Below are 14184 nucleotides of genomic sequence, written 5' to 3' on the forward strand. Positions count from 1 at the left end.
CAATAGTTCAAATGAGATACAGGAGCTGAAACAACTAATTCAGAATATACGAAAAGAAATGGAAAACCTCATCAAAAACCAAATTAATGAATTGAGGGAGGACATGAAGAAGGCAAGGAATGAACAAAAAGAAGAAATGGAAAGTCTGAAAAAACAAATCACAGAACTTATGGGAATGAAAGATACAGTAGAAGGGATGAAAAAAACAATGGAAACCTACAATGGTAGATTTCAAGAGACAGAGGTTAGGATTAGTGAACTGGAGGATGGAACATCTGAAATCCAAAAAGAAACAGAAACTATAGGGAAAAGAATGGAAAAATATGAGCAGGGACTCAGGGAATTGAATGACAATATGAAGCACACAAATATACATGTTGTGGGTGTCCCAGAAGGAGAAGAGAAGGGAAAAGGAGGAGAAAAACTAATGGAAGAAATTATCACTGAAAATTTCCCAACTCTTATGAAAGGCCTAAAATTACAGATCCAAGAAGTGCAGCATACCCCAAAGAGAATAGATCCAAATAGATGTTCTCCAAGACACTTACTAGTCAGAATGTCAGAGGTCAAAGAGAAAGAGAGGATCTTGAAAGCAGCAAGAGAAAAGCAATCCATCACATACAAGGGAAACCCAATAAGACTATGTGTAGATTTCTCAGAAGAAACCATGGAGGTGAGAAGACAGTGGGATAATATGTTTAAACTACTAAAAGAGAAAAACTGCCAACCAAGAATTCTATATCCAGCAAAATTGTCCTTCAAAAATGAGGAAGAAATTAAAACATTTTCAGACAAAAAGTCACGGAGAGAATTTGTGACCAAGAGACCAGCTCTGCAAGAAATACTAAAGGGAGCACTAGAGTCAGATACGAAAAGACAGAAGAGAGAGGTGTGGAGAAGAGTGTAGGAAGAAGGAAAATTAGATATGACATATAAAAACTTGGTGAACTGAAGTTGAAAGCATGGGTTATCAGTTTGGGGCCTATTGTAAAGGGTCTAGATTGTAAGCTCTTACTGCAGTCACATATATTACAAGTTGTAACTATTATTTCTTAATTCTGAGATTCTGAATTGTTTGTTTATAATCTGGTCATTCCCAGAAACTTTGGGTATTTATGTGACACCTGAGACTCAGAATTAGAGCTATGAAGCTATGAAAGTCAACAGTACCCCATACAGGAACTGTTTAAAAAGTTGAAAAAGGAATCTGACTGCGAGTAGAGATATGAATGAAACTGATTTGGATAGGACTAAGGTAAATCAGAACACAGGGTAAAGGATGATATTGTCTATATTTTAAAACTTCAACTTTCATGTGAGACCAAAGGGAGAGATGTTTATTTGGTGCAAAATTTATATTTTGGGTAGTGCATTTCTTAATTTAACTTGTATGGGAAATTCAGCTGAAAACCATAAGAATATGGAATCTTGAATAGGGCATGAGACTTTGTTGATTTGTCCAGTTTGGTATTATGCCCCGATATATCCCAGAGTAATTTTCGCAGGGAATAAAAAAGTATTTATGAGGTCCTGTTGGGGCACTGGGGAGAAAGGAGGAAATATTCAACTTCTCCATTTGGAGAATTTCTGATATTCTCACAAGCAGTAGAAAAAACTAAATCAATAGGCCAAGTTCTTGATTTGGGGTTCCCCCCTAGGAAATTTATTCTTGCAAAGGATGGGCTCAGCCTACTTAAAATTAGGCCTAAGGGTCACCACCAGAGAACCTCTTTTGTTGCTCAGATGTGGCCTCTCTCTCTAAGACAACTTGGGTAAATCCACTGCCTTCCCCCAATGTGGTACATGATTCCCAGGGGTGTAAATCTCCCTGGCAACATGGAACAGAAATCCTGAAATGAGTCGGGACCTGGTATCAAGGGATTGAGAAAGCCTTCTTGACCAAAAGAAGGAAAAGAGAATTGAGACAAAATGAAGTGTCTGTGGCTGAGAGATTTCAGAGTTGGGAGGTTATCCTGGAGGTTATTCTTATACATTATATAGAGATCCCTTTTTAGTTTATGTAGAACTATGTTCCAATATCCTTGTTTCTTGAAGATGATTGTATAATGATAGAGCTTTTACAATGTGACAGTGTGATTGTGAAGACCTTGTCTGATGCTCCTCTTATCTTGGGTATGGACAGATGAGTAAAAAATATGGATAAAAATAAACAAATAATAGGAGGGACAAAGGGTCAAATAAATTGGGTAGATGGAAATACTAGTGGTCAGTGAGAGGGAGGGATAAGGGGTATGGTATGCATGAGTTCATTCTCTTTTTTTTTTCTGGAGTGATGTAGATGTTCTAAAAAATGATTATGGTGATGAGCACACAGCTATGTGATGATATTGTGAGCCACAGATTACACAGCATGTATGGGATGTTTGTGTGCTAAAATTTATCAAAAAAATATTTAAAAAAGAAAAAAGGAGAATGGAAATCCCCACTGTCCATGTTCCTACGAAGTGGTTGGGCCCAGGGAAATGGGGATGAGGGCAGTAAATCTTATTTTGGGGGGAAGGGAGAACTGTCTCTCTTTGGTGTATGCAGGTAGATTCCTTGCTGCTACCTGCAGGCAACTCTGTGGCCAGCCTGGCAATATCTTGTCAGGGACTTCACGAGGTTGGGATTACATCAAGTGGTTCTGAGATGAACCGCATCTAGTAGCGGACATAAGTCATGCTTTAGATTATGTTTCCCCATCCATTAATCTGAAACCATTAGCAAAGTCTTGCCAAGTTACAATCTTGTCTTTAATAGGTAAGAATTTGTAGGAATGGACTATCAACAGCAAGGGAGAACTGCAGGAGAGAGTGGACATCAAGAAGGTTGTGGCTGCTGCTAGGCGAAATTGGATCACAGCAAGTAACTAACTCTCTGGCTGGACTAACTGGATTTAGGCAATCCCACAGAGTTCTTCAAAAGCACCTGGAGACAGCTCCCAATAGAAGACAGGACTTTTTGTGGACAAGCAGGATGAGGGCTTTTAACCATTGCAATGTGAGTTTTTAACAGGAAAATAGCTACACAGAATGCTGAAGTTTGGAATACGTTGGTCACACATTAGGGGCAGTGCTTTGTCTGAGCTGGAGCTAGGAAAGGAGGATAGTTAGGCAAAGTTGTCCTCTTTGAGGTAACAGCATGCTTCTACCTTTTCCCTGTGAGGTTAGTGTCCTGTGTCAGGTGGGTGTGCCATTCCTCCCGCCCATGAACTCTCCTGACACCTATTTCAAACCTCTCTAAGTCCATTGCACAATGGCAGGTTTGGTCCCAGGGTGAGACCTCCAAATAGCCCTGATTGTTAGGGTCACAGTCACCCGACCAAGTGACATTTTCATGTCCTGCAGCCCTCAGCAAAAGGATGAAGGGGACAAGATCTCTTTCTATTTGAGACAGACAATGGTTATTAGAATATTGAGAGACATAATAGTGAAAAGAAAAGGGGACTTACCAAATTGTCCTCTGACTGGACCTGTAAGAGAGTCAAGAGCCAGATATCAGCACAAGGCGAGGAGCTGCATTCCTTTCCCCCTGAGAACCTACATGCGTGCATTCTACTTCCAATTGAGAGTTCTGCCCATCCCTGAGAACTAGGATAACACAGTGACTCCAAAGCTCAGGCCGGACTCAGAAAGAAACAGGTTTGAACTTTAGCTGTATGACCAGGGTAAATTACATGAACTTCCCAAACTTAGTTTCTTCATCTGTAAAATGGGTACCATAATACAGATAAGGTCTTACTAGAAATTGCTGTCATTATTTTTTATATGATTACAGCTGCCTCTGAGACCTAGCTCTACTCTCTTCTTACCTGAAATAATCTTCTCTTCCTTCAGTACCAAGCAAAGTCACACCCATGCATTAAGGCCCAGATGAAATTCTACCTCCTCCGGGAAGCTTTCTTCAATGTCTCTAGGCAGCAGTGGCCTCCCTCTTCTCTCAGCCAAGAGCACCTATCATCATAGCTTGTTTGGAACTCACAATTGGACATGCAGTATGAGGTAATGGCTAAAAGCATAGTTTCCAAAGTCAGCTTGTGGTTTGAGCCTTGTCTCTACCACTTTACTAGCTGCATGAACATTAGTCAAGGTACTGACGACTCCCCACCTTAGTTTCCTCATCTGTAAAATGGGTGTTATAGTATTTCTAGTTTATTGATTGCTAGAGCGTGAGATAAATTAATTCATGGGTTATTCTTAGAAGAGTAGCTGGAACATAGGACTCAGTAAGAAAGAATTATGAATATAACACATTATCCTATGACCCACTGCATGTATTTTTCTTGTATTGTGAAGTCAAATGTTCTTGCATTCCGATGATGACTTTCTAATCAGTTTTGGACTTGAGGACAAGGCTGTATCCTCTGTGTCTTTATGTTCTCCTTGGAGCCTAGCACTGTGCTTTGCTGAGAATATTCATCTATTCATTCGCTATTTACTGAGTTCCCACAATGTGCCAGTCATACTAATAGCTGTTTCCTGAGTTAGGGTCTGGGGAAATGGCCGTGAACAAGATAAACATGCCTAATAAATATTTAATCTAAAGTAACTGACTGTTCTTTAATTCCCTAGCTTGAGCTACTAGAAAATCAGTGCCTCGTTTGGACAAATATTGGCAAGAAGTACAGAAGCAGGGGGAAAAAATCAAAGGGAAATGATTTTATTTCTTCTCATTCTCTTTGCAAACATCAGAGCTGGTCTGATCTTAGAATGCAGAGACGGAAATAACTATTTTCAGCAGATCATTTCTTTCTCAGTTTGTCATTAGGACATGGTCCTTTCACAAGAGACTCTGGGTCTTCATGATCTGTGGTTGGGAGGTCACTGAATCTAACTGTTGTTTTTTATATGAAAAAATAAGCCTACTTTGGGGTAGGAAGAATTTTCCATAGGAAATTAAAAGTAAAAGTGGATGAGGAACACGGTACCTCATTGAATACCAATAAATCAATATTTCCTCACTTTGCTCATTTTCTGACGTTCTCAAATGGGAGTAAAAATCCATGTGATCAGCAACCCAGAGGAGAGGGCTTTTGCTCAGGGCGAGACCCAGGTTTCTCAGGGAGCAGAGGCCTCCCCTCCACCACTTACCGAGGATGAGCACAGCTGCACACAGCAGCACGGAAGCCTTCTCGGGGGGTCTGAAGGATGCGGAGTTCTCTAGAAGACAGGCCATTCAACCCAGATTGCCAAAGCAGGCTATGCCCTCAAGAACTGGAGAGTGAGTTCAGGAAGTGCTTCTTTAAGTATAGATGGTCACATTAATGAAGTGAAAGAGGGAAGTAGGGGAATCTTTCTGAAAATATCAACCAGCAGGTTTCCCCATGTGAGAGAATCCAGATGATGAGAGATGATATTTAATCTGATATGTAAGTCCTGCTCTGACATCCTGTTGTGGGTAGCAGCACCTCAGTGCTTTAGCAGTTGTATTTTCAGAACTCTCTAGCCTCTGTCTTCCAAGGAAATCCCAATTTATTCTCTCTGTTACCAGATATCATGCAAGACTGCAGTTCTGCTGAGATTCACATGATCCCAGAATGACCAGAATCACTCTAGAGTTGGAGAACTTGCTCAATGCAGAAATGCTCTCCTCTGACTCCTGAACGACTGTTGACCCACCTCCTGCCTTATGCAGGGTCTCAATCACAAGGGAAACCCACATCATTTCTGAAATATATGAAAATACCTGACTCATTTGTCTACAGGGAAGCCACAACCATTGATCTGAGTATGAGGCAAATTGAGGAGTAATTTATTGCTCCAGCAATAAATTCTTTTCCTGGAAAATGGACCACAAAAATTTTACTTTAGGTCCTAGAACTTAAAATTTGCTACAAAAATGACTGGACAAATATATTAATTTTATAATGATTTGTCCAGTATGTGCCAGGTGCTGGGGGTGCAATGGCATACAAGGTTGAGTAAGCTTTTATTTTAGTGAGGGAGACAGAGTAGTAAACAGGGATGGAAATATAGAATGAAAAATGCCCTGTCCAAAGGGAGGGACAGCTGACCCAGTTCTGGAGAATCAGGAGAGGATTCCCAGCGGAAGTAACATCCAACTTGAAAAGATGTCATTCTAGAACTGAGAGAATAACATGGACAAAAGTGAAAAGCAGTCATTATCACCATCACCTGTTATCAAGAAAGAAAGATATTGGACGAATTATGAGTGGTTTGTATTTTTCTTATATAACAACATTTTCCTATATATCCATAATAGTTTCTTTCTACAACTAAGGCTTTTGTTGTACATCAGCTGTATTATAGGACATCTCCATGAGCTTAGAGGTACAAAATATTAATAAAGCATATGACCTTTCCTCAAGGTTCTTGGAGGACAATGGAAAGGACAGATTTTTACAAATAAATCAATGTGGTAAGGGCCAGAGTAGACAAGGGCACAAGATACTGTGGGAGCAAAAAGAGTGTCCAGGTAGCCCTTAGGTCCTTTGTCTCCAAACCCTGTGACCCTTCCCTCATGCCTCAGCTGTCTTTATCTGTCCCATGGTGGGTGAGGGCAAAAAACAACATTTGAGAACATGAGCTATAGAGTCCCATGGACTTAGATTTAAATCCTGGCTCTGCCTCTTATTAGTTGTGTGAATTTGGTCAATACCTAGCCTCTTTGGGCCTCAGTTTCAGCATTGGTAAAAGGGAGATAAAAATAATATCTGCTTAGAGAATATTGACAGTGTATTTGTATGAGTGTGATAAAGATGCAAAAGTCTTAGTTCAGTACCTGGCACAATGCAAGTCCTCAATAGGTAGCAATTATTATTTTGTGATAGCGGAGCGAGTTGCTATATGATGCATTGTCAAAATGCAGACTCAGGGACAACACAGATTCTCAAAAGAAGACCACCTTTCAACTTACAAAGCATGAGGGGCCTAAAAGAGCAGGGGGAGAGATCCCATCATAGCTGGTCCTCTGCGGAGACCAACTGCTTGGGTTAGGGTCTCTGCTGTAATGCTGCTTCATGTCAGAGATGAGGGGCACCTGTGCTCCCCAAGAGTGGCATTTTTTTTTTTTAATTTTTATTGTGGTAACAGGTATACAACATAAAATCTCCTATGTTAACCAGGTTTACGTTTACAATGCAAGGTTATTAATTACATTCTCAGTGTTGTAATACCACACACCATCCGTTACTGAAACTTTAACATCACCCCAAACAGAAACTCTGTACTCGTTAATCACCAACTACCTATTTCCCAACCCCGTGAACTTTCATATTCTAGTTATTTCACATAAGTGAAATCATACAATAGCTGTCCTTTTGTGCCTTATTTTTTCATTTTTTAATTAATTTTTAAATTTTTTTTAAAAAATGACAAGAAACACAAACATTCTTAACATATGATCATTCCGTTCTACTTATATAATCAGTAATTCACAATATCATCACATAGTTGCATATTCATCATCATAAGCATTTCTTACAACATTTGCATCAATTCAGAAAAAGAAATAAAAAGACAACAGAAAAAGAAATAAATCGAAAACAGAAAAAAAATTTTATACATACCATGCCCCTTACCCCTCCCTTTCATTGATCACTAGCATTTCAAACTAAATTTATTTTAACATTTGTTCCCCCTATTATTTATTTTTATTTCATATGTTCTACTCCTTTGTTGACAAGGTAGATAAAAGGAGCATCAGACACAAGGTTTTCACAATCACACAGTCACATTGTGAAAGCTATATCATTATACAATCATCATCAAGAAACGTGGCTACTGGAACACAGCTCCACATTTTCAGGCAGTTCCCTCCAGTCTCTCCATTACATCTTGGATAACAAGGTGATATCTACTTAGTGTGTAAGAATAACCTCTCCACTCTGTTTGGAATCTCTCAGCCACTGACACTTTGTCTCATTTCACTCTTCCCCCTTTTGGTTGAGAAGGTTTTCTCAATAAGAGTGGCATTTTTATACAGCCCAGGGGGAGGGGGGCTTGCCACTGGGCACAGATTGCATAACAAGCAACATTTTGTGTCGAGTTCCTGCCCTGACAAGCAGCTGGGGAGGCTTTTCATGAGACCTAACACCTCCCCTGGGGCTGTGAAATGGAAACATTGAAACATCTGCACGTAAACAAGCAAGAGCAGAAAAGGAGGGGGTCAACCCAGGGCTGGGAGATGGCTGCTAAGCATGTTGCTGACTTCTCCAGCAGTGATCATAAACTGGAAAGCACTTTCTAGTCCATACAATAGTCTACAAACCTGTTTTGTATCCCTACCAAGAGTATTTTATGTAAGTTAAGAGCTCAGATAATTATTGATTGACTCAGGGTTTTGGGGAAATTGGGATTACATCTTATTTTTACTTGTTTCTTGCATCAACTTTGTTGAATGAATGAGTAAATGAATTCAATTAAAATAAAATTTTTAAATAAGATAATTTTTTTATGTTTATGACAGTATACATGATGTTCAAGCAAAAAATTGTGTTCGTTTGCAACCACTGTGTAAAAATTTAAATACCTTAAATAAGTGGCGCTCTATTCTTGTTGTAGTGTTTAAGTCTCTGCTGTAATCATTTCAGTTATTGGTGCCAAAACAGTGTTTTCATTTTGAAACTTCAGCCATGGCTGGCATATACCATGATTTATTAGTCAATTGCTTGACAACTTTTAGGTTTTATATTAGTGAGGAAGAGCAATGTTTGTTTTTAGTGACGACTAAAACTGTAGTTTTACAGTTTTTAGAAACTGTAAAAATTCTGAACTTTTCATGCATGTAAAAGGTAATTAAATATCTAAATTAAAAAAATAAACTTAATTTTCAGTTTATAGAGAAGTTACAAAGTTAGTATGGAGAGTTCCTATAATGCTCACCTTGTTTCATTTTCTCTTAACGTTGTCATCTCACATTATCGTGGTACTTTTGTCAAAACTAAGAAACCAACATTGGTGCATTATTTTACTCCAGATTTTATTCACATCCCACCACAGCACAAAAATCCTCAACTGAGAGATGGCTGCTTTAGAGAAGTGTATTTTTTAAATAATTACACTGGGGGGTGCTCTTCACTTTATGGGACCGGAAAGAGTTTACATTTCATCAATTTACTCTGGTTTAATTACTTTTCATAGATTTGTTTCCCTGGCATCTGTTTTAATCTGATCAGCCTGTTTTAAACGGGTTCAAATTAAAGGCGATGGGAGCCAGGCAGGCAGTGCAGAATGAAGAGAGAAAGGCAGAAGAAAAACCAACTACCAGAAGGCGATGAGTGTTTAATTATTTTTACTCAACTGTAGGATATGTATACAACATAACATAGGCATATGTGATTTCAGAGATTATATTTTAAATCTACATTTGAAAAATGCAAATTGGACTGCGTATATAATTAATTATTAATTTTTCTTTTCATTATTCATTATTTCTTAATGGAAACCTGACTTCACCAAGAAATCAGCATAAGAACTCACATATTGTCTTGCAACATGCAGCACAGTATTCAGCTTTGTATCGTGATCTTCAATTTTGTTGTTTTATATTTGAAAACAGCTGTTTGCAAATACATTTTGCACCTCTGACCATGAATGGAAACTTTACACAATGGTTTTTATATTTAGGATGACTTCTGAGATTTTAGTAGAATTCTGAAATTCTTGTATTGCTATATTTGTTTTTCATTACATTGTCTTATTGTTCAATTATTTCTATTTGTAACTCTTCATCTCCACTATAATATTAATTGAAAAAAAGACAATTCAACCATGCTGGTTTAATTTCAGATTTTTATTTTCTGAATTCAGTCTTCAATTTCACAATTTGGGATATGTAGTTCAAGCCATTCCTTTTATTTCTGGAAACTGATTTTAGTGATTATGGTCATGATTTTGAGTAATTACTCATGAATGCTTGTCTGAGAAATAGTCAAAGTGTTTATATGAGTTGTTTTGTCCACCCTAAAGGCCAAGAGTATGATCTAATATTTGGTGGGGAGCTGCGGCTGACATGGTTCATTGGATGACATAAAAAAGCTATTTTTCTTGAGTTCTGTTCTGTGCCATTTCACAGTAAGCCACCCAGCATTCATGTGTAGCTAATCACCACACTCTTCATCTCGTTCATCAGGTGAAGTACTGACCTCTCTTTGCTTTGAACATCAGGTACTTATATAGCTCATACTTTTAATTACTGAGTCAAAAGATGTGTTCCATGTCTAACTTTTTAGCACAGAGTGGTTTCTGATGAATGATATGGAGCATATTTAAGTTCCCTATCATTGCAAAAGATTATCATCTTGAATTTAAATTTCATAAACAAGTTCGACGTTAGCACTGACCCTGTAGGAACATCATGTATATTTTGTTTACGAATTTTGTCCAGGTTGATTCAACTTAGCAAGACTTAGGACAGATTGAAAAGAGTAGCCACAAATTCTTTCCCTCCCTGCAGCCACATCCTTACCATGTGACTTTACAATTCCTTCCATCAAATGGTGGAATCTATTTCTCCATTCCTTGAATCTGGTCTGGCCAACAGCAGTGGCAGAAGCAACGCGGTGCACGTTTTGAGCAGGGGTCTCAAGACCCTTGCCTGCTGCTGCTCTCACTGCTTGGAAGACTACAGCTTGCACACCTTGGGAACAAGCCTGGGCTAGCTTGCTGAAGGTTGAAGGAACATGCGGAGAGGACCAGGCATCCCAGCCATTCCAGACGAGGCCACAGTAAACAGAAAGCTCAAGCCTAACCACAGACTGAGAGCAGGTGCAAGAATGAATCCAGCTGAGATCAGCCAAGCACCCGCCACACCAGAAAAACTGTTCAGCTGAACCCAGTCCACGTTGTCAAGCTGCAAAATCAAGCGGTAAACAAATTATTATTATTTTAAGCAACTAATATTTGGTGGTGTTTGTTATACAGAGTTAGTGACTGATTAGACTTTTCTTAATCGCTAGTAGCACCATGACTAAAGTTTTAGAAATGCCATTTTAGTCTTAATGATATTGAAATAAATATAGATAACCTACACGGTATCATTTATATTTATATTCTTATCAACTGCAAGGAAAAAAATGCAAGGAATTAGCTAAAATTTTCACACACTTATTCTTTCAGTTAGAAGCCATATTTTCAACTTCTGAACTTCAGCCAATGTTTGATTCTCTTGAGAACACATATTTTTCTGCCCTTAATGGACATTCTTTTAGAGATTTATCCTCTGTGAAAACTTTTTGTTTTTACTTAACACATAACTGCAATTTATAGTGGCAATACTTAATTTATGAACACTAAAAGGAAGTTCTGTTCAAAGTTCAGTTCTTTATCTTTCAGTTCATTAAGTTCTTCCTTGTAACTCTGTCCTGTTGTAATTCTGACTATAATTTGTTTCATAATGGTACCTTCATTTTTATTCAATAAACAGACACTTAATTTGCATACAGACCTAGGAGTACTTTTCACTTTCATAAACAAATGATTTTCTCTTTTCATGAGAATACAATTTCTTCTTATTCTGTCTTGTGTTTCCACTTTTGGTAGAGACATTGGCAGAATACCACCTCGTTCTTGAACCTATTATAAGTAAAAGAATTGGATATCTGAGATGATAAATGGCAGCTGTGATATGACTTCAGTATTTGGGGTAGAAAATAAAGAATGATAGAGACCATGGCCAATTAGAGAATGCATACTCTGTTTAAAGGCAGTGACTGCTGCTCAGTTTCAGAGTACTGTCACCATGTCTGAAGATCTATTAGATAATAACCTAATTGTCCAACTTTTAAAGAGAAAGCCAAAGTATAGATTTTTATGTGCAATTTTCTGATTTCTAAATTGCAACCAATTTAAACAATAACTTTAAATATTATGTGAGGCAACTGGGCACCAAGTGAAGATCCATGTAGTAGATTTTTAATATTTCTCTTGGGGTCAATACATAATATTAAACAAAGTGGCCTAAATACAGAGTTGATGAATGAATGAATGAATAAATGAATTTGGGTGAATGATGGAATGGCAGCTTTAACAGGGGCACAAAATGGGGAAGAACAGAGCCCTTTCACTGTCCTGCCCTTTGCTTTGGGAGAGTAAGGCAGGGAAATGAAAGAGAAGAAGAAAGTTTAGGATGCCAGTGAGGGGACATTCTGCAGGAGATTTTATCTTAAGAAAGAAGAAAAGCAGCCACCTTTCCTTCATTCCCAGCATGATAAACCTATCTTCCTTTTTGACAGATAAGTTCTTCCTTATCGGACCAAAAATGTTTAAACCCCTTTTGTAGTAAACTGTTATTACTGAAGGTTCTCCAGAAGACCAGAATCAACAGGTTTTATATATTTATATGCAAGTATTAAGAGATTTATTATAGGAGGACTGACAAGTCTGAGTTCTGTAGGGCAGGTTGCAAGTTGGAAACTATGAAGGTGACATTGAAATCCTGAAAGTAACAAGCTGGCTGAAGCAGAAATAGAAATTCTTCTGACTGCTGAAATCCTCAGTTCTTGCTTTCAAACCTCCAACTGATTGGATGAGGAGACTCTTCTCATTGCTGAGGCAATTTCCTTTGTTGATTTATATGCAATCAGCCATAGATGCAGGACTAAGTGACTAATGATTTAGATCCATTTACATAATACCCTCACAGTAACAATCAGACCAGTGCTTGCTTGACCAAACAACTGGACACCATAACTGGCCACACTGCATGTGAAATTAAGCACCACATAATCCCACTTGCATTGTCGACAGATCATAGAATGAATTATGATTGAGGAAAGTAGGGTGGCTGCTCCAAACAGATGAAAAGCATGGAACCATCAATTAGTGGAGAAAGAGTTCTGTTTCAGGAAACAAGCCTGGATGGAAGGATTCTTTCTTCTCTCCCTTTCCCATCCATCCAATTACTGCTGAATATAGTGCTCTCTAAAGCTTACGGAGACGTTTCTCAGATTTAGATGGTTGGAGGATTTCCCGGTGTGTCCTCCGGTCCAATTCTTGGCAACTGGGTAGAATTCCTACCTTGAAAAACTTCTGAATTAAAAAAAAATTTACAAGAGCCTAGCATAAGTGCTGGTTGCTAGAGTTGAGTTTAGGCTGTTTTGTCTGGTGGGAGTTGAGGATGGCTTAGATTATAAAAGGAGCAAGAAAAAAAGTGATCCTTCTATATTAGGGCAAATCACACCAGCAAGTGTATAGTTTTAAAGGGATCATAAAACACATCTAAAAAAAACCCTCCCAATTCAGAGTAGAAAGTAGACACTTAGGTAAAGACATTGACTGATCAATCACATAAGTCTGTGATTGGAAAATACAGAATCCAGGACTCCTGAGCCTCAAATTCTCTCAATGTCCTAGAGTTTTTCAGACAGAGTAAGAACTGCATGCATGTAGTTGTGTACGGCTAGAGGGGTTAGAGCAGGTCATGTAAAACTTTAGTTGTCTCTGGACTGTTAACTAGCCAGACCTTGACATCTAATGAAAATACCCAGAGGTAAAAGCTATTGAAAGGTTGAGGAGGCGAAAGGGTGAGAAAGAAGGAAGGTAGACTGGGAAATTTAAAGAGGGCGAGTTAATTTCTGTGATCCCAGGCAGAGCTCACCGAATCCAAGATGGAGGGAAGTGGATCCGCGCCTTGGTGATAGCGTGGGCAGTTTTTAAGCAAGCGGGTCAGGTGACGTCCGGAAGGGGCAGTTCTCCGGAAGTCAGGTGTCCGGAAGGGGCGGTTCATCAGTTCTGGAAGTCAGGTGTCCGGAAGGAGCGGCTCCGGAAGTCATGTTGGGAGAGGTGACACAGCCTCTGCAGCTCCAGTTGCAGTGCCCTTCCCTGTTCTCCCGACCTAACAGCTATAATATAAATAGTACCAGTGATCTGGAAAATTTAAATGCTCCAAAACTGGTAACAGAGTTGGCCATTGACATTTCTATGAAGCTAGGATGGAGAAATGTATAAGAAGTAGAGGTCCCAAGAATTAGATTCCTATAGGTGCTCTCTGAAATTTAAAAAAGAATAGAGTATATTAGTCAAGGTTCTTCAGAAGAACATATCCAACAGGATATATGTATTAGTCTATGTCTTAAGAGGTTTGTTATAAGGAATTTGCTCAAGCAAACATGGCAGCAGGCAAGTCTGAATTCTGGAAGGCAGGCCATAGACTCAAAATTCCATTAAAGTTGAAACTGGTGGGCTGGAAATTCTGACAAGACAGAGCCACTGTTGAGGCAGAAAT

The 14184-nt window shown here is 38.7% G+C and overlaps 1 protein-coding gene and 1 long non-coding RNA gene across 2 annotated transcripts in view; both read right to left on the reverse strand.

Annotated features, from left to right (window-relative positions):
• FCRL4 (Fc receptor like 4) overlaps positions 1-5247 on the reverse strand; it is a 39536-nt gene extending 34289 nt beyond the window's left edge. The window contains exons 1-2 of the mRNA XM_077156563.1: positions 5091-5247; positions 3452-3472 (exon numbers count right to left, since the gene is read on the reverse strand). Coding sequence (XP_077012678.1) covers positions 3452-3472; positions 5091-5175 — 106 coding nt within the window. The 5' untranslated portion in view covers positions 5176-5247. The remainder of the gene's footprint in view (positions 1-3451; positions 3473-5090) is intronic.
• A 4526-nt stretch (positions 5248-9773) lies between these two features.
• Positions 9774-13614, reverse strand: LOC143678759 (uncharacterized). The gene is made up of 3 exons (XR_013173434.1): positions 13558-13614; positions 11407-11534; positions 9774-10812 (listed from the first exon to the last, which is right to left on the reverse strand). It is a non-coding gene; the product is annotated as an uncharacterized LOC143678759 (long non-coding RNA).
• Positions 13615-14184: the final 570 nt, after the last annotated feature.

Source organism: Tamandua tetradactyla, chromosome 4 (genome assembly GCF_023851605.1).
Source record: "Tamandua tetradactyla isolate mTamTet1 chromosome 4, mTamTet1.pri, whole genome shotgun sequence".
Classification (NCBI taxonomy): Eukaryota; Metazoa; Chordata; class Mammalia; order Pilosa; family Myrmecophagidae; genus Tamandua; species Tamandua tetradactyla.